General features: G+C 38.5%; 2 protein-coding genes across 7 annotated transcripts in view; one reads left to right on the top strand and one right to left on the bottom strand.

Annotated features, from left to right (window-relative positions):
• The first annotated feature begins 2,357 nt into the window (after positions 1-2,357).
• On the top strand, positions 2,358-7,169 carry LOC147227336 (uncharacterized). 3 transcript variants are annotated; one of them, XM_086160034.1, is made up of 3 exons: positions 2,358-3,737; positions 3,877-4,000; positions 6,599-7,169. In XM_086160034.1, exon 1 carries the CDS (start codon positions 2,748-2,750, stop codon positions 3,384-3,386), a length of 639 nt encoding a protein of 212 aa, XP_086016160.1. In that variant the 5' UTR covers positions 2,358-2,747; the 3' UTR covers positions 3,387-3,737; positions 3,877-4,000; positions 6,599-7,169. The 3 variants fall into 3 exon arrangements, with proteins under 3 accessions (XP_086016160.1, XP_086016159.1, XP_086016161.1); XM_086160033.1 differs by having other exon boundaries at positions 2,358-4,000; XM_086160035.1 differs by lacking the exon at positions 6,599-7,169 and adding an exon at positions 6,390-6,545 and having other exon boundaries at positions 2,358-4,000.
• A 4,331-nt stretch (positions 7,170-11,500) lies between these two features.
• The window catches only part of hdac7a (histone deacetylase 7a), a 64,424-nt gene continuing 50,846 nt past the window's right edge, over positions 11,501-25,078 (bottom strand). For all 4 annotated transcript variants that reach the window (XM_086160029.1, XM_086160032.1, XM_086160031.1 and 1 more), the window contains exons 18-26: positions 23,839-23,894; positions 23,343-23,430; positions 23,113-23,232; positions 22,935-23,032; positions 18,147-18,265; positions 17,599-17,732; positions 16,891-16,972; positions 16,628-16,766; positions 11,501-15,248 (exon numbers count right to left, since the gene is read on the bottom strand). In XM_086160029.1, coding sequence (XP_086016155.1) covers positions 15,206-15,248; positions 16,628-16,766; positions 16,891-16,972; positions 17,599-17,732; positions 18,147-18,265; positions 22,935-23,032; positions 23,113-23,232; positions 23,343-23,430; positions 23,839-23,894 — 879 coding nt within the window. In that variant the 3' untranslated portion in view covers positions 11,501-15,205. The remainder of the gene's footprint in view (positions 15,249-16,627; positions 16,767-16,890; positions 16,973-17,598; positions 17,733-18,146; positions 18,266-22,934; positions 23,033-23,112; positions 23,233-23,342; positions 23,431-23,838; positions 23,895-25,078) is intronic.

The raw sequence follows: 25,078 nt of genomic DNA, 5'->3' as shown, positions 1-25,078 counted from the left end.
TTTTCCCTCACTGATATCCAAACTGTGTGCCTTTGTAACATCGACCACAGTGCAAGCAACGCAGTGCACATCATTTCCTTCCCTCGTATTTAGCGCCTGTAGAAGCGAGCTGATTATTCGCCATTGTCTGGCTCCATGCATGCAGCAGTAAGAAACCGCTGTTTGCATGGGATCACCAGCAGGATACTGTCGGCTCCACAGTGCTACATCTTGCGGGCTGAGCGGAGCGCTGGAACCTGATGATTGAGCAGAAGGTGCCAAACTGCTGCAGCTGCTCAGGAGGAAGACAGTGATTGCTTTCAGTTTTGTGTGGTGAAGTAAGTTTGAAGAGGAGCGCATAGGTTTCCTTCAACAGCAAAGAAATGTGATAAGAGTAATGGCAAAAAGTGCACTAAAAAAAAGATACATCTTGGAGTTGAAGGGATCTCTAAGAGCTAAGATGCCACAATCCACTGCCTCCCTTCACCTCCTTTACCCTTGGAAAAATTCTGAAGTCTCAACTGAGAGGTCCAGCCCTCAACCACCAGTGTCCTGAATATAGTGATTGTTTCCTATCTTCATGTGCCTTTGCTGAGTGAAGATGTAGCTATTTAAATGCTTTCCTTTCAGTACTTTCAAATGTCACAATGCACCTGTGTTGAATCTGTACTTGAAAGAATAAACAGAAGAAAAAAAATACAAAATGAAAATAAATACATCCATAATAAACAAAATTATAGTAATTATCCACCTCATTCAATCAAGATATACTGTAAGTGTTTACTACATAAAATAAAGTATACCAGCAAACTACTGTATGTTTTGGCAGTTGAATTAAAGGCTTTAAGGTGTCAAATAAAAACATGGCAAATCAACTGGAATATTGGAACCTGTTTCTTTTTTTTTTCTTGTTGCTAAGGCAGAACAACTCAGATGATGGAGCGAGTAATTCTGAGGAGACTCACTTAGCACCACTGACAGCACCTTCAGACACGCGCCACCACAAGTGTAAAGATTGTTGTAGCAACAAAAAACAGTCACACTAAGATGGTGAGCATTGGTGTTCACTCAAGGGAAATTGTATCATCTGTGGTCGGACAATAGAGGTTTCTTTTCTTGCTGTGGCCTCGCGCCATCTTTGAATTGACTCAGTAGAGAGAGAGGAGGGACCGGCTTTGAGTTTTTCCAGTCCTGTGTCCTCACGCAAAGTGTGCCTGCAAAAACAACATTTCCACTAACGTGTTTTCACTGGAGGGAAGCGTCTCGTCCTATGATATGCAAAGCACTAACAATAGACTCTTCTCTTGCGGAGGTGCGGCTATGGGCCATGCAGGAGGCTCACCCAGATATTTGGACGACGACGTCCATGGTGGATCTGAACCGAGGCTTGTTCTGGATGGAACTCAGTGGATGAAAGTAACACAATGTCCCACAGGCCTCCCTTTCGATCCACAGAACTCATTCTTTCCTTGAATCTGTGATTGGACCTCAGTGCTGCGGAGCTGACTGAGTGCCAGCTCCTTCCTCCCTCCAGGTCTGTGCTTAGAAACTACAGCCGAGTCACTGCCAGTAAAATAAAACAAACTGTGTCTGTTATTTCCCAAAGAAAAACCTCCGGTTAACATGAAATGTGTCCAATTATTCATTCAATTCCTTCAACACAAAGGGATTCTTTTCTGTCATAGGCTGAATACTAATTGAAAGTCAGAGTTTATCCGATGTATTCCTTCAATCCCGGTTTCTTTTTTTTTTCCAAATCTTTGCAAGTTTGAAATCCTAATTTCACCATCAAACAGAAAGTCTCCATTACTCCATCTGTCAGGAATGTAACGTGTCAAGAAAATCATCACATGCCTGATTTTAAAGCTGACTGAACTACCATGTGGCAGAAAAATGTGGATGAATTTGGTTAAACATCTATGCGGAAACAAAAACATTCGCAGACCCTCCTCCCCTTTTTTTTTTTGTCTTAACTATAGAAACATTTTTTTTCTTTCTGAAAACAGAAGGCAGCCAATGCTGTGTTTTAAGGAGGGAAGGCAGGGAAGGACAGAGTTGGAAAGCAAGAGGGGGGGATGGTAAGGTCTTGTTTGGGAGGAAATCTGGAACCTATAAACTTGGGCAACTTCTATGACAAGGAGTAAACGTCACAAAGGTTCGATTTGGTTGGCTGTATGACACACCTTTGTCTCCGCCTCGTCCCTTTGATCAGACCAATAGTTTAAGATTCGTTCTTCCTGTTGTCTTATGCTCAGCTGACCAGAGAAAGTCGTCCGGACCAATCGGGGAGAACGATGGGTGGGCAGCTGTAAGTTTCAGGGTCCCCTCCCTTTAAAAACTCAGACTCAAGTTGCTGTCGACTCACAGGCGGCTACAGGAGTGGTACATGAGAAGAGTGGGTCTGGCCAACGTAAGGCACGCGAACAGAGACTCGGAAGAGCGCCTTGGCAGGTCCCCATATGCGGATGAGGAATCATTACTCCGAGACAGACTTGAGACCTTCTCGCTCTCCGGCTTTTGCTCTGCGGATTTGGACGGGATAAAATGGAAAGCTGATGATTGGATGAGAAGAACGGTAGAGCCGAGGGCCAGAGAAACTCACATCGCAACAGAGGGAGTTCCACCAGAAAACAGAACAGAGGAAAACTGTAAAGAAGTGGAGTGGGAGTGGAGAGAGACATACCAAAGGAAAGAGAGGAGGAGGGAAGGATAGAGAGTCGCTCAAACCGGAGAAAAGAAACGTTGACTTGATAAAAACGACGGCAAGTATGAGAGAGGACGAACAGTCCAAGGAGGAACATCCCTCGGGAGAGGTGCTTTCCAATGAGGAGAGACCACCTTCTAATGCCTGTCCCGTTGTCGTAGCAACACCAGGGCTCGCTGGGCGTAAACGGCAGACAGGCTCACCTGTGGAGGACCAAGTAAACACAGTTACCACCGCCACATCCCTTGATAACGCCAAGGAAAAGACAGGGAACGACATCCAGAGCTACACACCGACCGGACCCAAAAAAATCAAAAGGAGTCCTCAACATCGGCCGCCTTCCTCGGGCCCGTCTCTTTCTCCTGTTCCTGGTCCAAGTCCTGGAAGTCTCTCTGCTATGGAGGACCCACATGGCCAGCGGGTCATTGCCAACATCCGGGAGCGCCAGCGGACGCAATCCCTGAACGAAGCCTTTGCATCGTTACGTAAGATAATACCAACGCTCCCCTCTGACAAACTGAGCAAGATCCAGACCCTGAAACTGGCGTCCCGCTACATCGATTTCCTGTACCAGGTCCTGCAGAGTGACGAGATGGACTCAAAGCTGACTGGCTGTAACTACCTGGCCCACGAGAGGCTGAGCTATGCCTTCTCCGTCTGGAGGATGGAGGGAGCCTGGTCCACCATGTCTGCTGGTCACTAGCCATGCCTGTTTGACTCTCGGCGTACGGTATATTCCTTAGGACGGGAAAATATTTTTACTTGAAATCCTGGGGAGACGTGCAGTCTGTTCACTAGCTGACTCACACTATTATAACACCTCAGCTTACATCACGTTTGCCTCCGTGTTGATGGGATGAGAATATGACTCTGGATAAGATTGGAATGAGTTGCAATTCTGTGCAAAAAGCTGTTAAACATTATTGACAAGCCGATAATCATTTAATGAACTGTAAGTGAGGATTAAGTAGATGCTTTGGTTTTTGTGCTTTTCAAAAGCGGCCACTACTCCTCTTGCTATTGGTGACATTGAAGAACCAGGACCCCGCACTTGGTATGTGATTATTAGAAGAACCTTCTTTTTTTTAACATTTGTATTGTTCATGGGATCACGATGAGAGACAACACAGCTGGATTACTTCCATCGACATTCTGCAGGATTTGATCTCCTAACTCTTGCCCGTAAATCACAGACCCGCTCCTTGTGGTGGACCACTTCACATCCTTGGGTGCAAAAGATTAACCTCTGGATTCATCTTCATCATCCTTGATTTTAACACCATAACATGATCATCAATATCATCATCGTCATCATAGGTATGAATATCTTGAGCTACATGTGAGCTTGATTTTGAAAGTTTCACTTTACGTGCTCGATAACCTCGGACGAAAATGGTTTTGTAGAAGGGAAAAAAACAACTCGAACTACTATTGCTATCAATGGACAAGATTAATCTTTATACTTTTTCCCGGACCCAAAATTTCCAAGACACATTATGAATCTCTGACCACCCCCCTGAGCCCCAAAGACAGTGGAAAAATCAGCCGTAGGCAGCCATCGTCCTGACTTAAATTTCTCCTCTTCATACCCAAACCAAGCCCCTTTGTTTCTTCTTGTGCCAAAAAAACTCTCCTCTGAAATTCTTTCCTCTCATTCTGGCCCAATTCTGCTTGCGTTGCACGAAACCGTGATACAGCGACAGCGAGCTGACGAGGAGGCGTAATGAAAACAAACGGTTTCTGAAAGCTATGAATCATGCATGTCACCATCAAAGCAAGGCTGATGTGGCTCCCCACTGGGCTCCCATAAACCACTGGGAGTGATGGAGGAGGTGAGAGCTGATTTATACACACATACACAGACACACAAATGCACACACGTACAAAGGTGTAGACATCCATACACACACATGGACAAAAACACAAGCCGCCCCCTCATCTTGAGTTTTCATGGAAAAGGGATGGCCATTTCCTTTCGAAGTTGCCACCAGTTAATATGTTACATTTCCCAAAGTAATACAAAGAGATGTCTTTGTTATACACATCAGAGTTTGGGTTAAAATAAAGCTGATACAATGCAAAGTCAATGTTTTATTTAGACTTTCTGGTTCTATGAACAATAAGCTTGTTTGTTTGCTGTAAACTGATCATTACTGACTGGCAATCTTTCTTATTGTCCCATAAAAATAGAGGTTACAGTCTTTTAACTGAGTACAGAAAGACAGACAGACAGACAGACAGACAGACACACACACACACACACACACACACACACGCAAACACACACAAACTCAGTGTAATGAGTTCGTCATTATTAATGTATACCATAGTATCTGATTATGCATCAAAAATAACATTAACCAATTATGAACGGTGTCTGTTTGACATTGTTGGAATGTTGGAAAACATTTTGCGTATTTTTCGTTCCTAAATCTTTGGTAATTATAATTTCTTGGTTTGTATCTCAAGGTCAAGGTTATGTGTGGCTAATTTTCAATGCGCTCATGTAAACTCACTTGATTTTGCAATTACTAGAGTGAAATAACAAATAGCAAATAATTGTTATCCAACGAGAGAAAATACTCCCATCAGACACAGCAAAACTTTGCAAAAAGAATAAAAAATAAAACAAACCAAAAAAAAAAGATAGAAATACATGACAAAAACATTCATTTGAATTAAAATAATATATTTTAATATACTTCCCAGCTCCACCAGCAACCACTGAGATGGTTGTTGGTGGAGATGAATACACGTGCTGTGTTTGTATTTGATGCATATTCATGACAAACCGCGTCACCCATCAGTGCCAGCATGTACTAAACCCGGCAGCCTATCATTAAGACTCCCCGGGACGTTGCTGATGTTTCCAGCTTTCATGAGGAAAGTCTTTTCCTTTGCCAACAGCGTCCGCACAGTGTGGTCTCCAAGCCTAACCTTCACCTGACACTTGACATTTAAAAAAAGGAATTCAGTTTTAGCCCAAAAAAGAAACGTAGTCCCTGGATGTGGTTATGTAGAGCGGGACTACCTGGCCTCAGCATCATTATCGGGCTTCTGCGATCATGACCAGAGAATTAGCGCAGCGTCGCTGTAGTTTCATTTATGTTATCTGAAAAAAAAGTTTGTTATCCAGGACTAAAGTTCATTAACCCTTTATCAGAATTTTACACAATTTGTTGATACCGCTATTGAGATTAAGAGAGGTCTAGTTGTTGCTGCTGCCTAAGCATGGATATTTGAAATTAGCATATTATTACTTCTAACATGGATTTAACTTTTACAGTGAAAGTGAGGTTCGGTTCCAGAAAATAACTGAAAAATAATGATAGTAATGCCTGCAGCACAATTATCCACTCAGGTCATTTTAGTGTGAGTGTGTGATTTTTGAAGGTGTCACCAGGAGGTGTGTGGAGCTACTTTGGCTCCAACTGAGCTGGAGGGGGTTGTTTGTTTTTTTGTCATTCCGACAAATTACAAAAATTTCCAGAAATCACAACCTTATGAACCAAGATTACTCCTCTGACTTTTAAATGCGAGCAGTTCTGCGCAGACAGCTGGGGATGTAATTTGATTGAAAGAAAAAAAATCCTTACTACACTGGTAACAATAAATGAATTAAACATCGGTGATTCAGGCCATGACAAGTAAAACACATTGCCGTCGACTGTTTCAAATGTGCTTGTTGTTCTTATTTAATTTCTAGTGGATCTGAGAGAAGGCAGACATCTCTTGGGCAGATATCTCAGATATTTGGCAACTCACACAAAAATGATCTAGATGGATAAAGAGCTCTACAGGCTAGAGGAAAAATGTGTGTGCTTTTTTTTTAATTATGGGGGAACTATCCCTTAAATAATTGTTGTTGAACAGGAGTGGTTGCTGCAGTAACGTCTACTTTTTTTGTCCTTCCAGCTGCCAAATACACCAACTGTGATCCTCCCTGTCCGTCTCAACTCCTTGCCGCCATCTACCATTCAAATTATGTGGACTTTGACAAAAGTGGACACTTTGAGCTACCACACTTTTATAAGAAAACAAAAGTTTCAAAAAAAATGGGGAGACTATTTAGCCACGTAATGCGATATTTGGATTTGGACTGATGTGAGGAAAGAGCAACTTTTCACTGGACAAGCCCAAAAAAGAATGAAGTATGTCTTCCTGAAAACACGAATCTGAAACTGAACAGATGAGCGTCAAACTGCGGGAGTTTTTGGGCACATTGCTCTTTGCTATTCCCTTTAATGGTTTTCCCGAGGAAACATATGTAATAATCGTGTAACAGCAAAATCTAAGTTAAGAGTTCCTCACTAACTTACAGAATGTGAGGCTTTGTTTTTAGATGCAAGTAGTGAGACGCTGGTGCTAAACAAGAAGGACATATTAAAGTATGCTTTATCAGATGCAGAAAGATCCCTTGAGAGAAAGATCGAACAGATAAATGCGGTGTATTAATCATTTTGCTGTTTGTCTTGAAAATAAAGATGTCCTCAAACTGTTCATAGGCTTCATGTTGTTTTGCTAAAGCAGGACTCTGAACGATGCAGAGATTTATACGAGCACCACACCCTCCCTGTCTCCTGTCTCCCTTGTTAAACTGTCTTTCTTGTTCTCGGTGTCTCCAACTCTCTCCTTCCCCTTTTTCTTTTTTTTTCCCCTTTACTTTTAATGAGGTCTGTATGCCTCTGCCTGGTCAGTAAGGAACAGTTAATTCCTCCAAAAAAGAACATGGTATAATGTGCAATTAAAGGCTCTGAGGTTATTTATAGGCTCTTTAAGGTTGTTCGAGTTGTAGGTTGATCCTTTCAGTTGCATTAAGCTGCTGAAGATTTTGCACAGTTAACAACTCATGCTAAAAACTTGAGTCGAGATTAGAGATGATGCAAAACAGAACTGACTCTTTGATTCCCCTCTACTGCATGTGAGGAGATAAAAAAAAGTATAAAAATAATGTCAAAAATATGGATGTATAATAATATATAATTAACATATTAGAAACCTATTTAAGAAATACATGAAGTGTCCAACAATCCACTTTTTCCAGTTAATCAATAAAGTGCAAGGCATAAAGGGACTTTCAGCCATAGCGTTAGTCTTTGAATGCAACTTTATGAATGGCGGTGAAGTACAATGACAATAACAACCAAAACATCTCTTATATATCAGAATTGCAAGGATATTTTGGTAGTCACAATAGAAGTATTTGGAATTCAATCTTTTACAAGGTGTAAAAAAAAGTTTCATATTTGGGTTGCAATAGCAGATACAGCAGCTTGACGGATGGACACTCTTACTGGACATTATCCCTTTACTTTGACCTTGTCCAGAGGGTTTGTCCTTTTCTAGTGTCAATTATCTGCCAACTTTTGGACTGAATCTCTCTCTGCTCTGGAAAGCCATTGGCATTTATATGCAAACAATCAGCAACAGCGTCTATAATATGATGTTTAAATGTATAATAATTATGACATCATTTCTCTCGTAATTTTTTAATGCATGTTCCTCAGTTTACTGCTCATTTCCATTTCACTCCTGTATTTTTTTTGGAAAACCCCATAAGATAGAGTAAAAATTAGACAAGTACTAAAGTCATAAAAAGTAAGCACTAATCTATTTTTGTTAATAATTTAAATGAACAACCTAAACATTTTATTTATGTTGTAGTTGTACAGTTCATTATAAAAGTTGTATTGTTGATCCCTGTTTTTTTTTTTTTTTTTTTGCTTCCCTGACATTTTATGGTGACAAATGCAAAATACAAATGGACCAGGGACGAGCGTGACAAATTACAACTGGCAGGGAACAATATGTGAAATACAGCGTAATAGCTTACTGTTTTGATTAAAAGACCTGACACACATACCCAATATATCTCAGAGTTTGTTTGAGTGACTTTGACAAGCTTCCATGTCTGATCGTTTGCCAGCTAATTAGACGTGTCTGACTGTCTTTACTTCAGAACAAATTCTGAATTTGATGGCGCACTATCTACCTCCACCAGCCTAATTTTCCTCCCCATCAAAAATCCCCCTTTGGCTGGATGAATGTAGTTTATCTATATAAATGTGTCATTATTGAGTATTATACAGCAGATGATAGCAGACTGGTGGTTGGTATTTCAGACTGTCGTGGCAAATGAGCAAATAATGACGTAACAGTTCAATTCTTGTCACAGGTTGACTTACCTTCAGTATAATTAACAAACTAGTTAACCGTGCAGATTTTCATCTCGGTCTTAAGCTTCTTCAAATTTGGCTCAACATGTCTAATCGCTCTGTCATCGCATTCCTCCGTGGCCACGTTCAGTAATGCGCCACACAGTCGCAAAGCTAAAAAATCAGATTGGTATCTCATCCAGGACCATAATAAAATGATCAGAATCAGACTTGACGGTGCCAGGGGAAAAACTCTCTGAGACTTTTTGCCCATAGTGTGAATTTAGAATTCTGAAATAATATTACACAGCAGGTCTCAATGCTTGCGTTCTGTTTTATTGTTGACTATGTCCTTTTTAACTACCAGCATACATCTAGTTTAACAATAACCATATCCACTACCTATATTTTTGACTGCCCTGTTTAATGAGAAACAAAGCAAAAATGTGTACCTGATACTGATGGGAACTTATACTTTTTCTCCATTTCCCCTGGGATTTTCTTGCTTCATCATACAAATCAAGCCAGATGCGTAACTTTAACCATTTTAATGTGGCTTTATTTGACTTTGTCTTGCTGTAAGAGAATCATGTTTTTAACAGATCAACTTAGAGACTTAGATTTAGGCAGATCAGGCTGTAGAATGTGAACAAGGAGCTATTATTTTAAGGTTGAAGGAACAACAATATAAAAAAAGACCCTAAACATGAGTAAGCTTGACTGTGTCAAGTTACTCATTTTAGAAAATATTCGATTGACTGTCAATTTCAAACTTTAAAAAATATAATGTTCAGTTAAGAATATGGTACTATGTCCTTGTTTGTTTATAAGAAATCATTGACATGTAATACCTGAAATCCAGAGTAGATTACATTACGTTACATTACATTACATTATAGTCATTTAGCAGATGCTTTTATCCAAAGCGACTTACAAAAAGTGCAATTCAGTCACCAAAGATCCGAAGTACCAGTTGTTGGAAGTCAGAAGTGACCACTCAACCAAGTAGCCATCTCGGAACCATATACATACATACATACATACATACATTTCATCATTCATTTTTTTTTGTGCTATTAGTAGGTTAGTGCTTGGTGAAGAGGATTGATGGCTGCAAAGATATTTGGATTTTTTAAGTATCTGACTTTATTTTTAAGTTCTCTACCCTCCACCTGGCAGAAGTGGAACAACAAAGTTGATGACTACGAGAAAAAGAGTGACATGATCAGGTCAACTAGAGCCATCGGTCTTTTGAGGCTGAAAACGGGACCCTGTAAAACTGTATATGTCATGATTATCACCAATTCAGATGGGAAATGTTAATCGACGCAACAATAATCAGTGGAAAGTTATAACTAGCCAATTGAACCCATGGATGGAGGGGAAGCAAAAGTAGGAGAACCAGTTACTAACCCGTTTGCTGATGGGGATGAGGAGGCGTTGTTGTCCCTTCATCGGAAAAATCCACACTTCTAGACGACTTGAGAGTCAGAAATCTGGTTTCACAATGAAACAGGAGTGGATCCCCTGATTCACAGATACCAGAAACAAGGTTTTCCATACCAGTGGTACAATCAACAAAATAACAGCAATTTAACAGTCCTTACCAGTGAATTAGAGCTGGTTTCCCTCGATGTCAAGACATTGCACTCACATTTATTTCATACAACAAAAGGATTTTTAAGATCTATCACCTCAACACATGTGTTGTGTCATGTTGTGAAAGTAGCAGAGTTGGGTATAGTTTCCAGAGTGGTTGGTTGTGGTTCATTCAGAGCCTGGTTAGTAGTTTAGCCCACATTTACTCCTCCAGGTGATATTTGACGGTTCAGGTGACACCATCATGTCTAGCTGGTGATAACATACAGGATTAATGTAGTTGATCAGTGTAAATACTAAACCATGTAAATGATTCAATACTTTTCTCCAATGTTTTCAGCACTTTGTTGATGCTCCTTGCTGACTCCACTCACAGACAAGTTAAGATCAACAATATCATTGCAGCCTAATTTGATTTAAACAGGATAAAAGTGTGCTACTTAAAGTATCTGGAGAATTCAAAGCATTAAATATATTTTCAACTTCCTTTTGCACAACATGTGACCTCCTGCTGAGTGTATTTGAGAATGTTGCATTAATGTATTTATGTTGTCATTAAAGAAATGGCACCCTCCCAGATGTTTTGCGACAGCTATAATTTCCCTTGTCTGCCACAGGCCCTCACTGCGACATAGAATAAAATAGATTATTTCTTGCGATTTACCAACATTTTGTTCGTTTGGCTTTTCTCCATTTTGCTTTGACTAAATGTTAAGTTACCAAAGATGGTTTTTCCATTTAGTCTATGAAGAGCTATGCAAAAACTACCAATGACTCTTATGAAACATAGACGGGAAAAAGCCCTCACTATGGAAGAATCTATGTAAGTAAATGTACATGACAATACATAGAAATACATGTAAGTTATACTTGGATTAACTTTAAAAACAGACAAGTAGGATGTTAAAAACTCACCTCAGCCTTCTTTTAACATCTGGAAAGCAAATGAAAAATAAATATCCATATAATAACAATATATATATTGTATATATAAATGAGCTATTTAAGATAAGTTCCTAGATATTGTACAAGTTATTAAAAAACAAGAAAAAAGGACAGCAGGTTTTCTACATCTTTTTTAATCAAGAGGACAGGACAAAAATAACAGTACAAAATAGACAATCTTTCTATACATACACATGGTAGGAGATGTGGAGGGAAAAAAATAACGGTAATGGAATAATGGTACATAACACAGACTATAATGAAACAAATATTTCTATGTGTTTTTATGGATACAGAGTTACTGTAAGTCCAGTTAGTTAAGTCATACCAATACACATGCTACTTTATGCAAGAAGGCACATTTGTTATATGTGTATTTTGGTCTTTAAGGTCATATTTACAGTGTACTTTGTCAGAAGATACAAATGACATCATTAAAAACAGGGAGTTAAGAGTTGAGGCAATACTGACCTCTTTAAGACAAAAAAAAACCCATTCACTTTGAATATTACACATAGGTCATTTACAGTATCTAACAAACACAGTAACGTACAGACTTAGAGATGTACGCATCAAAGCACATGACAGAAGTGTGCACGCGTAGTTGTGCAGAAGCACCATCGACCCAACCAGACAAACACACACTCACTGACTTATCAGACAGTTACTTCATAGACACTACTGTCCTCTGCCAGGATGGAGAGGAGACACAGCACATGGTTTTAATGCTGTCACTCGATAACAAGAATATAAACTCTAATAATGGTGCATCTTTTAGTTGCACTTGTCAAGGTTACATACTGTAATACCCCATGGACTATTTCTCTACATCACTCCCTCTTATGGGAGAGCAGTGGAGCTAACGTTTTTGGTTACTTTTGGTTTAATACAAAAGCTGTTGGGCACCTGATGCCCTAAGTCTTGACTCCTGGACTGCTCACATCTTTCTACCTTGCTGCTGAACTGACCATGCTTCCTTTTGATGGTTTGTGCTTTTTACAATCATGGATTTTATATACAGTGGTTTTTTTTTTTTTTGCATGACAGCAATGATACATGTCTTTTTTAAGTCACTTCAGGAGGTTGAACTAGACATAATATCACAGAAAAATCTAATGAGGAGTTACTGATTTCATGACATTTTAAAGTGATCAATAGATCAGTCAGCATGATTTCGCCAATCTATGACTATTGAGATCTATTGGCAATGTCCTATAGGTTTCTAGAAAAATGAACTGTGCAGATCAACTTATATGTAGGATGTCTTGTCTTGAGTTTGCAGACTCTATAGTCTATAGAGCATGGCCCTATTGTTATTTGGTTGATGGGAGGATTTGATGTGAAAATCAGGATATCAATTCCAACCGTTGGATTAGAAGATAGTGAATATGTCGATCCTGTGTTGGCTTTAATTTGAGTATCTTGATATCTTCCACACATCGAAAATTATGTTCATAATGTGCATAAAGCAAGATATTTTAACATATTTGGATCCTAACATTGACATAAGTCTAACATTGTATTTTTCCACATCGATTATGATTTTCATCTCCATTGACATTTTCCTAATGTTAGACTAAAACCAGCTACAGCTGGTTGTTACAGACCTTCATTAGTCATGTGTGAAAATTTTCGGTTTTGTATGAAAACTTTAAACTTTAAATGCTGCTCAATTTAAAAAAAATCAGAAATAATATGAATAATCAAAAATTAAAAAAAAAAACTTATTGAAACATTTGCAATGGCAAGTATTTGTGTTTTTGCAACTAGATGTATTTTGCTGACAAAACTGAATTCACTTAACCTGCTGATTTATGGAAAGTGTGGGAAAGACTGTTGTGGAAAGTTGAATTAATGAAAATATAAAATGTCACATTGTAATCTTGAACAAAACGCATGTGCATGGACAAATCATTTTACTACACAATAACGTCTACACCGACAAATGATTAGGGTACTTTGGCTTTTAGAATGCAGAGGCATGACACCTTCGACGTGGCGCCGCCCGGAACCTCCTTCACACTATTGCAGTTTGACCTTCCGACAGACATCACACACGCATTCATGCATTTAGCGTCACATTGTCCAACTGATGCTCCTGAAAAGAGCCGCATTAAGCTGTAAACTTGACTGCATAAATGGTTGTTGACTTAAAACAAAATGTGTCGGTTTCCTTAATTAGACTGCGACAGAGCCTTTAAGTCAAAGATTTTTTTTTGTTTTGATGTTGGCCCAATCTATTTTTCAGATCTTAAACAAAACAAAAAGCACTTTAACCAGGTGTCATCAAATTGTAACACATACAGTGTGTTTGTGGAGATGTACTCGCTCTTATAACCAACACAGACATCTGCATATGTGATGTTCAGCTGAATCCACAGGTTCAAAGGTTGTCTTTAAAAGACGAGTTCTAGAGAGAACAGTTTGGTGTCACATCCTCACAACCCCGCTGCCAAGTGCAGGATGTTTAAGGCAGTTTCCACTAATGTGACATCTTTAAGTGCATAAATGTTATTGCTACTATTGAACAATACAATGGTCCTCAGTGGTGCCAGGCTGGAATGGACGCTCATTTAATCTCAAATATAAAACTAATACACAGTATTCAAAAGTTGTGGACTACAAAAGTTCACCATTGCGTTAAAAATATGTGTCTGTGTGTGTGTGTGTGTATCTAAGATATCTAAAACAGCAGTGAAAATAAATCCTGCTCTTAAAATGATGACTATTTCCAGATTAAAATTGATTACCCCCCCTCTAAAAAAAAAAAAAAAAAAAAAAAAAAAATCTCAAAACTACAAAACTACAGTATTTCGGTCAATATGCATGTGGTTTGTGAACCATGGAGTTTTTAAAAACAGCTCAGGTGATGAGCAGGAAACATCATTCATCCAAATCTTGAGAAAAAAAAAAAGTTTTTAAAATTACATAACCCAGGGAGAGGAGCTGTTTTGTTGTTTTCCCAGAGCTTTGGAATTTCTAAGGCTTCACATTATGGAATGAACAGTGCAATAAAACAGCAGGGACCTTTGCCCTTTCTTTGTTTCAACAAAACCACAGTTGTCCATTTGTTGTCTTCATATTCTCTCTTTATCTGTAGTTCTTTGCTTTTCATCCTCTAGTGGTTAAACTGCATGGAATTACACAATCACTGTCTCCCTATTGCCGATTGGTTTTCTTTAACATGTAGCGACTACTCATTGTTGTGATTTTTCTATCTTGTCGATCAGGGGAGTATATAATTTCACGTGATGTAGCACAAGCCGTAAGCATGTTGAAATACATTTGGTCAATGTTTGTTTCACCTACAATTCTGGAAGTGGCACAAGAGAGTAGCTCACAGTTCAAAGTATCCTTCTGAACCTACTGTTGGTCCTTACGTTAAGGCAACAAAGCAGTGTCTGGTACATAGTGCTTAAAGACGAATCAGACATGGCTTCTGTCTGTTTCTGTAAGGTTTGCGGTCACACAGCTCTTGTCCTGTAGAAAAAAATCCAAACAAGGAAAAAAAAAAACATTCCAAAAAAAAACAAACTCAACGTCAGTTAGTGGAGGAGAATATTAAAAGCCATGCTGTATTGTTCTTTGTTGAGGTTTGCCGGCTGCAGGTGGTGCTGGTTCGCAGCACTGAGGTGCTTATGCGTCGTCTCAGTCCACGTTTAGCACTGTATGTTAAGTGTGTGAGAGAGAATAAGGCAGGTGGTTTGGGGCTCAGTGGCATCACACGACTCCTTCAAGCTCATTAAGAATGCTTGATATCCTGGGCTTACAGGTGGGTGGAGGTTCTGTAAGTGAGTCCAGAGAGGTGTTTGGTCGATTTCTTCTATATAGAGTCACTGTCATCTTCCATTGGATCATCTGGAACACTGAGTCATAAACAGAACTCCAATCAGACATTTTAATGATTCACTGATTAATGTGTGAAGACAGATGTTCTGATTGTGGAGCTGAATGCATTTCATGATAGGATATTTAGATTTACTATTGCGGGTCTTTAAGCTTTTCCAGTGTGGGTTTACAAGATGTTGTGCGCCTAACAACTCTAGTAAAGTCAGACTCATAAAGTGCTGTCATTGCTGATTAAAAAAAAGTTTATGTCTCGTTATAACCATTTTTTTGCCATGGTTGTTGTTTTTGCTCTCAACACAGAGGGGGACTTGAAAAATACAGGTAAAGGGAGACAAATCTTTTAGCCACTAACAAGATGGTGATTTTTGGAAGATTTCAGGGAAATAGTCAAGTATTTTTCAAGATTTTCTTTTTGTTCTGAGTGGTAAAATGGTATTGCTACTTTATGTAAAGATTGTACTCATGAATTCAAGGCAAACTAAATAAATAAGACTTGAAACTATCAAATCAATTTCAGGAGTTAACTCATTCATTCATTGTTTATACTGCTTATCCTACACTCAGGTTCTTGCGTGGGGCTGGAGCCTATCCCAGCAGTCAGTGGGTGAGAGGTGGGCTACCCCCTGGACCGGCCTCCCGTCAACCACAGCACAACATATGGAGACAAAAAGCCTATCAGTCTCTTCTTCACACGACTGGGCAATTTAGGATCTCCAATTAACCTATTGCATCTTTTTGGACTGTGGGAGGAGACCACCCAGTGTGAAATTCACACAGGTATGGGGACATCATGAAAACTCCACACAGGAAAGTTTCTGTCGACCCAAAAATCCTCTTGCTATGAGGTGGAAGTACTTACCACTGCGCCAATATATATATATATATATATATATAAGTAAATCAATATATATACAGTAAATCTCTCTCTCTCTGAATATATATATATATATATATATATATATATATATATATATATATATATATTTATAGATATATAACATATGGTCCAATAAAGGATATACTCTCAAAATAATAATAGACCATATTCAATGTATACAGGACTGTCTCAGAAAATTAGAATATTGGGATGAAATTCTTTATCTTCTGCAATGCAATTACAGAAACAAAAATGTCATACATTCTGGATTCATTACAAATCAACTGAAATATTGCAAGTTTTTTATTATTTCAATATTGCTGATTCTGGCTTACATCTTAAGAAAACTCAAAAATCCTATCTCAAAATATTAGAATATCATGAAAAAGTAATTTTTGTTTTTTGTTTTTTCTTGCATTACAGAAGATAAAGATTTCATCACAATATTCTAATTTTCTGAGACAGTCCTGTATAGACATACTGCAAGTTTTAGTGTTTGAGTTCACGTGTGTCAAGTACCTCTTGGTGGAAAGAACGCCCACCGAGAGCAAGGCCAGAGCATTGACAGCATCTGTTTCCTCACAGTCTCTTCTCTGAGCAGCCACGTATGACAGAGCCACTGACCCACTGCAAGCCTTCAGGCTCTGCCAGTACTGACCTGCAAAAACACACACGCTGAAAGTTTAATTCTGCATTCTTATCCAGAAGTGTTATTCTTAAGACAATAAATAGAGGGAGATGAAAACAGAAATGTATGACTGAATACAGTATTTGTAGCTCACTTTGTATTTGGATGACCATCTGCAGAGAATGCACAGCGTTAGCATTTGGTTTCTGGAGAAGGACTTCTTCTGCCAACGGTTCCTTTGGGAAGAACCATGAGGGCACAATCACATCAATTCATTCAGACATTTTTGAAACCTTATCTGCCTTGTTAAGATGTGCGCCTCACTTGGTACATCCTGTAGAATTACTACATTAAAGTCCTTTGACTGTCAATCATTCCTTCATCCTCACAAAAAAAAACAATATATGGATCATAAAGTAATTTTTATGCCACTTTTAAGCTGAATTTCTGGACACAAGATGTCTCCAACTTTTCAGTGTTGGAGGTTTTATGTTTCATTTCAATCACAATTATGTCAACTGAACCCTGGGCTGATACCGGTTTATAAACATCATGGGCATAGCATGCTTCAAAACAGCCCTCTACATTGAAAAATAGAAGGCATTTTCAACTTGAAGAGAATACAAAACTTTCTATAACAATTTGTGGTTGCATGTTATGGGAAGAATTGGAAAAAAAAAACGTGTGCCTCAAGTTGTACTCTAATTTGAAATTTTTGGAATAGCTCATAAATCAAGAAACAAAAAATGAGCGTTTTATTTCAGTCTTGTGCTATTCCAAAAGGAGTTTCCTTTGAGATGCAATACCTTGCAATGTAACTATCCTAAAAAGATTAAAGGGAAAAAAAGAGGAATTAACTCACCTGTATGCCCAGGAGTGCACTAACACAGGCTTCAGACGCATCACAAATAGCTGTGAGGTCATGACCTCCTTCAAGAGCCAAAACCAGACGACCCCCTGCTAGAGACATTAGCTGGCGGGTCAGAAAACTGAAACCTGTTGGAGACATACATATATACATAGAAACAAACATAGTTAATGTCAAGATGCAGTATAGCCGAAGCCAATCACAATTAAACGTGGCAGGTAGGCTGTAATCATGCAACCCCCTCACTGTCGGGACTTTCAAACAACTTTTGCTTTCATTTCCAATATTGAAAATAACCACATATTTGTACTGTGTGGATCCTCCCTCAGCACAGTGCCAGCTACTTATGACTATAATTATGGTTACATCAGTGATGTAGTGAGGTGTTGTAGCAGGCACAATACTCCCTGCTAATTCTTGCTCTTTGGTCCATTATTGAAAGGAGCTAGAAAAGCCTACTAGTATTTCTGAATAGCTTCAGGACTAAACTAGTACAAACTCATCTTAGCATCCCCAAGCCTTTGGTGGAGAGCTCTGCTTACATTTTGCGGAGACCTTGTACCCTCCAAGAGGTGGGAGGTTGCCCTCTGCAGCATCAAACCCGGCTGAGACCAGGACAACGTCTGGGGAGAACTCCTGGGCAATGGGCATCACTACAGTCCTGCAGTCACACACAAACACACTGTTACTTAGAGCCACCTGGGAGAGATGATGTAGTTACTTCTGGGTGCCAACAGAGGTTGATACTAGTCATATTTTACACTCGTAAAGCATAATACCAGTGTATAATCTTAATTTTCCCATCTGCATTGAATGCCAAGAAAAACCTGGAGGTTTTCCACAGTCAGAAGGATCAACTGGCTGCTCAACTGCAGGTTTTTCTGATCTCCCCGAGAACATGTTTCAACCTCAATTATATACTACAAGTCAGAGTAGGAGGAGAGCAAATGTGTCTTTTCTTTAGACTCACATAAAAATCAACAGTGGCATTTAAAAATCAACATAATGCCAGTCTTTCTACCATTTTACACTTTGAAAAGATTATTTCTTCATGCAACTCATTTAAAAGCCATAAAAATGAACAAACAGCAGTCAACAATTATCTTGTAAAAAAAACAAAGCTTACTACTGTTACAGTGGAAAACATGTTACGTACATTGCAGGATGCCTTCAAAATTACAATTTTTACAATATCAATCAAGAAAACTGAAAAGGAAATGTTAAGAAATTAAACATACATTTTTTTTTAATCCTGTACTGACTTTCGTTACGAGTCATATTATTAATTAACTGAAAAATGACCCTGACGGTGTTACTTTTGGCTCGACAAAAAATGACATAAAAACGGTCTGTCATCAGGGTAATAACTTTAATTTGACTTCAATTTAACTGCTTGTGAAGGTTTCTGTGTGCAGCAATTGCTGTTTTTCTAAACATTCATATTCTGTGATTTCAAAAACATCACTTGCATAAAAAAAAAAAGGCAACAATTGCAAAGAAAAAACACAATATTTTTTTAACCAAATAAATACATAACAAATAATAAATAATAAAACAGATAGGCTGCTTAGTCTAAATCACAACCCAGACAGCAGCTTGTACTGAGCTTACAATGGAGTATTGTGGAGAGGCGGCAGGGTCTCAAGCTGAATGTCTCTGCTTGACAAAGTCAAATTGTTTTGTTGATTCTTGTAGCTGCACAGTGCCGTTTATGAGTTTTAAACAGATGAGGATTTCCTCAATGCTATTGTTTTTAAGAGGCAGGCAGAGCCGTCCCGGGGCGGGGAGAGGCTCAACTTTGTCTGCAAAGGGTTCAAAGCTGGTGTGTGTGAGTCTGTTTCCCATTAGAGGCCTGTCACTCTCCTCACGTCATTGACAACACAGAGAAAAGAGGAAAACAGTCCATCTGGGATCCATTTACCTTCATTATTCTGCCTGGGGACTCTGGAGACCTCCCCCCACCTCTTTGAATGTGTGCACGCATACACGCACGCACACACGCACGCACGCATGCATGCACACATGCACGCACTTCTGTCATGACTGCATGCAGATGGATAACATGAGCTCATAGACAAAGATGAGGGCATGCAGAGATAAAGCACAAAAACACATTCCTGTGTGTGAGTACACACTGATTTGCAACAAGCAGGCAAACACAAGCGGTAATTAGATAAATAACCATACACATACAATCTCCAACAACTGAAGTAGAAATCATTTACTGCCTTGGATTCTGGATGATTTTTGTTGGAGTTGTGTTAAATTTCAGTCCAAAGTCAATCCATATAGCAGACATAGGTTTTATCACAGTCATTTGGACATGAATGTGTGTACACACACTTCATTCATCCACACATATAACTACAAATACCCCATGCAAACCTCCCCTGTGGATCTATAAAAGCCGCCACACTTCCCCAAGAGAGAGCAACTCTTGGGGAACTACAAATAAACTAATGGAAAGGTAGTGGTGGGGGTCCTATTAAAGATCAATCAAAGCAGGAAAAGAAGGGTGCATGAAAGAAAGCGGGTGAGAAAGAAGGATATGGTGAAAAAAGAGCCACAAAGCTTTCCCTCTGGAATTTTAGCACTCACAGACTGTAGCTCATAAAAGAATTTAATTAAATGGCTTATGTGTTTAGTTTTCCACCTACACTTCACTGAATGTTTTTAACTTAATGAATTTAAGAGAAGGTGGATGGTGTTCTTACACACACACACACACACACACACACACACACACACACACACACACACACACGTTACCAGTTTTGAAGACCTTCCTATGAGTCAATTTTTGAATGGAATGAAAAAAAAAATGATTGCCATTATATCATTACCCAGTTTTCCTGTCATTAAAGTGCTCCGAAATAGATTTAAACTGCAATTACACAAGACCTATGTACTTGCTTTAATTTTAATTCATTTTGCGTTTCGTTCACGTTTGCCTGAAATCTATATTGCCAAAGTCCAAAGCTTCCTGAGGTCTGAAGATGATCATGCGTATAAGTGAGCAGACAGAAACGTTTAATGTGGTGAACTCTAAACATCTGAGGCTCTGAGTAGAATGAAACAAAAAGGGATTTTCTTAGAACTTCTATTAGGTCCAGATCTGAAAACTAAAACATACGATTGTCATTACTGTACAATACTGTAATGACACTAATTATTGTATTGGAATGTAGGGAGCATATCGATTCAATTCTTTAGAGATTTAATACTGATGTGATGGTGGACCGAATTAGAGACACACGATGAATCAATTAATAGTCGCTGTTAGCCTTTACATGCATGCAATTAAAGCAGTGTGTAATGAATCTTTTAGTGGATGTTAAACAGAAGAATGGAAGTCCTTCGTTGCTGCTATATTGTAAAAAAGTGAGATCCTCTCTCCTTCACCTGCAGATCACGGTCAATTTAAAATCGTGTACGTTGCTGGGCTTTGTATACCTGTGCTATATTTGTGGCTCACATGTCCAAATGTGTTGAACACAATGGTTGAAATTCATAAAACAGAGACATGTTTATCTACAGTAAAGCTTTATGCATCTGACCTCTGAAGCTCATATGGTTTAAGGAGCCCTCAGCAGAATAAGCAGCCTGCTGTAAAAAAAAAATCAAGTAAAGCAGATGGGATTCTTTTGGCTGAAAGAAAAATAAATAGATAAATAAATCTCTTCAAAGAGGCAATGTGGTGTCTGTTGTGTGTTTTGACGTACACAGTCACGGCAGGATCTAAAAACACCAATGCAAACACTCGGTTCTTGCAGATTTGACCTGATCTTCCCTTCATGTTTGTAGGGCTTTGCAAAGATATAGTCAGCAACAACTTTTTTTTTTAAGTTTTAATAATAGTACTAGAATAATAGTATAGAATTGAATATATTGGCAATATATTAATATATTGAATAATTCTATACTATTATTCTAGTAATAGTATAGAATAGAATCTAGTATAGTATAGTATAGAAGTAGTATAATAGTATAGTATAGAATCGTATAGTATATAGTACAGTATAGAATCTGATAATAGTATAGAATTATTCAATAATATACTGAATAATTATATACTATTATTCTAGTACTATTATTAAAACTTAAAAAAAAAAAACCAATTGTGGCTGACTATATCTTTGCTGACTATATCTAGTGTGTAAAATCATTTAATCTATTGAATTTGTATGTGATCCATGATGTGACATATGATCCAAAGAAATATCACCGGTTTTTCAGATGGAAAATATATATTTTCGAGAGGTCTGACAGGGGACTAGGATGATATTTTTTTATAATTCAGCATTAACAAAACAAGATAGTGTTCTTTTTAATCTAATCCCCCTGGTGTTTTCCATGATTCTATTTTTTTTTCTTTCCCGGAAAGATTGTTCACCTGTGATTGTTTTCCTGAAAAATATAGGTATTTGAGGACATGTAAAAATCTAGAGATCATTTTAGAAGCCAGTTGTATTCACATTTAATTATTTTGAGGATGACGGCCAACCCATCATTTCAGCATAGGTTTGTGGAGGAACTGCTTATAAACATGTCATGCTTGCATGTCTGTGTTTGTGCATGAGCTTGCCTGTGGAAGCCCCCTCCTGGGACAGCAAGGTTGCACTGTGCCCCATTTTCCATAACCATGTGGTCACCTCAGTTCTTTTTGAGGCTGGGCGCAACAAACAAAAAGCCCACTTTACTGAAATTTTATTTGTGCCAACCACCCACCAAGGCTAATTATCGAACCCACGACCAGGAAGTAACCATCCACATTCATCCACACTGTCAAACAAAAGACCCTGAAAACAGTTTTCAAAAACATCAGAGGCTTTTGGACACTGAGAGTTACAAACCGACTCTCCGACTAACAAAGAGCACCAGTTACTGGAGACGGAAACCAGAACTCTCTGAATCTGAGTGTCTCATTAGATAAGACGTGTCTGTCAAGGATAACGAAAGGATATCCTTCAAAAGAAAGATAACAATGAGATAACATTCCCTTTTATAACACACACAGGAAAAATAGTAGTCAAAACTTGGATTTTTTTCAAGTCGTAGTTCACATCAATTAAGAGGAAAATAGACGGGGGTTGAAGGGAGATAATGGCTGCCACTTGCAAATGCAATGTTTATATTTCAATCCTTGTCCTACTCGCATCAATGGAAACTAGCTCATAGCAGTTTTGATCTGTTTGATAGAGTATGATGCACATGTATACAATCTTTACAATCTTTAATTGCCTTCCTCGTTTTTTTTTTAAATAAATCATTTCTATCACTGAATTAGCTTCTGTTGTACAGTATACAAAATAAGCTGTAGCTGTTAGTACCTGAACGCAGCAAGATATTCCGCATCCCCCATGGGTGGCTCCAGTCCTCCTGTCCATGCTACATTCACATTGAAGCCCTCTCCTGCTCCAGAACCCACCTATATGCCAAAGAGTATCCAGAGTTTACTGTTCCATCCTCCATAAGTGAAAGCAGTTTCACCGTCACATGCCATCCCACCTCAGCCGGTGACCCGCTGCCTGGGAAGAAGTTCCCATTATCATAGCGATGAAGGGAGACGTACAGAACACTCGGGTCACTATAGAAAACTTCCTGGGTTCCGTTGCCGTGGTGAACATCCTATCAACAGAAAAGCAGGAATATTAGAATAGAGTGTCAATAATTAAAAGAACAAACAAACTAACACAAAAGAACAGCGATGAAAACCGAGCAGACAAGCGGTCTCTTACCCAGTCGACGATGAGGATCTTGCTGACACTGAGCTTGTGCTGGAGCTGCTTGGCGGCGATGGCCACTGAATTAAAGTAGCAGAATCCCCTGTAAAGAGAGCCAGAGTGAATTTAAGTTGAAGTGCAGATCACATCTGTGATGAGAAGATAGGAGAGTCCCTCCCTTTTATGGCAGCTTTACAATGTTAACTAATAACCCTGTCTTCATGTTCTTCCTATAATATTGAGAAAACTAATCACTGAACATGTCAGAAACTGAAAAAAAAAATGCACAGTAGCTGTACCTGGGGAAAAAAGTGGAAAAAAATGAAAGAAAAGTTTTAAAAATATGTCATCTGAACATCAGCAAGAAAGACAAACACAAAGAAAATCCAGAAAAGTATTAATCTTGCTTACTGTGTAACTTTATTGACTCTCTATCACTTCATAAATATTTTTCTGCAGAGGCTGCTGACAGTGCAGCACTGCAGGCACGCACAAGCAAACATACACTTACATTGGATTGGAGGGGTCTGCGTGGTGCCCGGGTGGTCTGACAACAGCAAAACCATTCTGTGTCGAAAAACACAGAGTATAAATCAGTCACCAGATACTAAATATTTTCATCTTTTATAATAGTTTGTGTAAGGGTTTGCTGGAACTTGCCACACTAACTTAACCAACTTATAAAATGTCTTCTTAAAAGGCATGAATTCATCACCAAGATGAGATAACCTATTATCAACAAATCAGTAACCAAAAACAATTCATTTATGTAAATAGAATTTTTGATACTTACAATCACAAAACCAAAAGTTATTTAAAAAAAGATAATATAATTGCTGTTGGTAAGTGAGATGCTAGAGTTATATACAGTGAGATCCCAGGCCATAGTTGCAAAAACACATTATGTTAAGATATTCTTTTTAGGACTATTTGTTTATTTTAACACTGCTAAAATTCATTGAACAAAGTAATACAGAAAAGCTGTCATTGCCAATCTGTTATGAAAAATGTTTATTCTATAAGTTTATACGCGGCTATTAAGTTAAAAGAATACCTTTAACAGAGCATAAAATTTAAGTATGTCTTAAGCAAAGATTTGCTAAAGCGCCAGTGATTGTTGTGTAGTGCATTGGTTGTGCAGCTTTGGTGTTGTGTTTGATTTAATTCCCTTCCTGCTTGCTTTCCCACATCTGACTGCTGCACCAAGGCTCCGAGCAATAAATGCTTTTTGCAAATGAATGTTATAGCTGCATGAAGTCTGTAAGTAGGAGTAAAAGGAAGACAATGTGAGTTTTAATATGAGAGACAAATGTTTCTAAATCTCAATTGACCTTGATGTAGGTTGAGAATGAGTTTAGGCAGGTTGCGGCACATTTCTTTGCAGAATGCATATCTAAGCCCATGTTCCTTCTTGAATTAAAAAAAATTACATATTGAATATGCATGAAACAATGAGATGCAGTTGATCAAGATATTTTATTTGTCTGTGTTCTCAAAAATGGTTTTTGGTCTGAGTGTTTTTGTGTGTGATAATATAGCAGTTATTTTAACTCTCCCACTCATCCACTTTTCACAAAAAAATATGAACATTAATTTAAAGCCCCTCATCAATTGTGAATATCATTTAAGTCCTCCGTATCTACAAATCAATACATTAGAATGGATTCATGTGTCATCAGAATTATGAGTGCAAGGACTGTTATCATGATCATCTGGAATGTAATACATTTGGGATTTTTTGATATTGTTAA

This window comes from Fistularia commersonii, chromosome 14 (assembly GCF_037954325.1).
Source record: "Fistularia commersonii isolate RoL2024-O1a breed Wild chromosome 14, RoL_Fcom_v1.0, whole genome shotgun sequence".
NCBI lineage: Eukaryota > Metazoa > Chordata > Actinopteri > Syngnathiformes > Fistulariidae > Fistularia > Fistularia commersonii.
The sequence above is the reverse complement of the archived record's forward strand: the minus strand, read 5'-3'. Positions and strand labels throughout refer to the sequence as shown.

Coding starts and splice junctions, on each gene's coding strand:
- LOC147227336 (XM_086160034.1), top strand. CDS start 2,748: ATGAGAGAGGACGAACAGTCCAAGGAGGAACATCCCTCGGGAGAGGTG.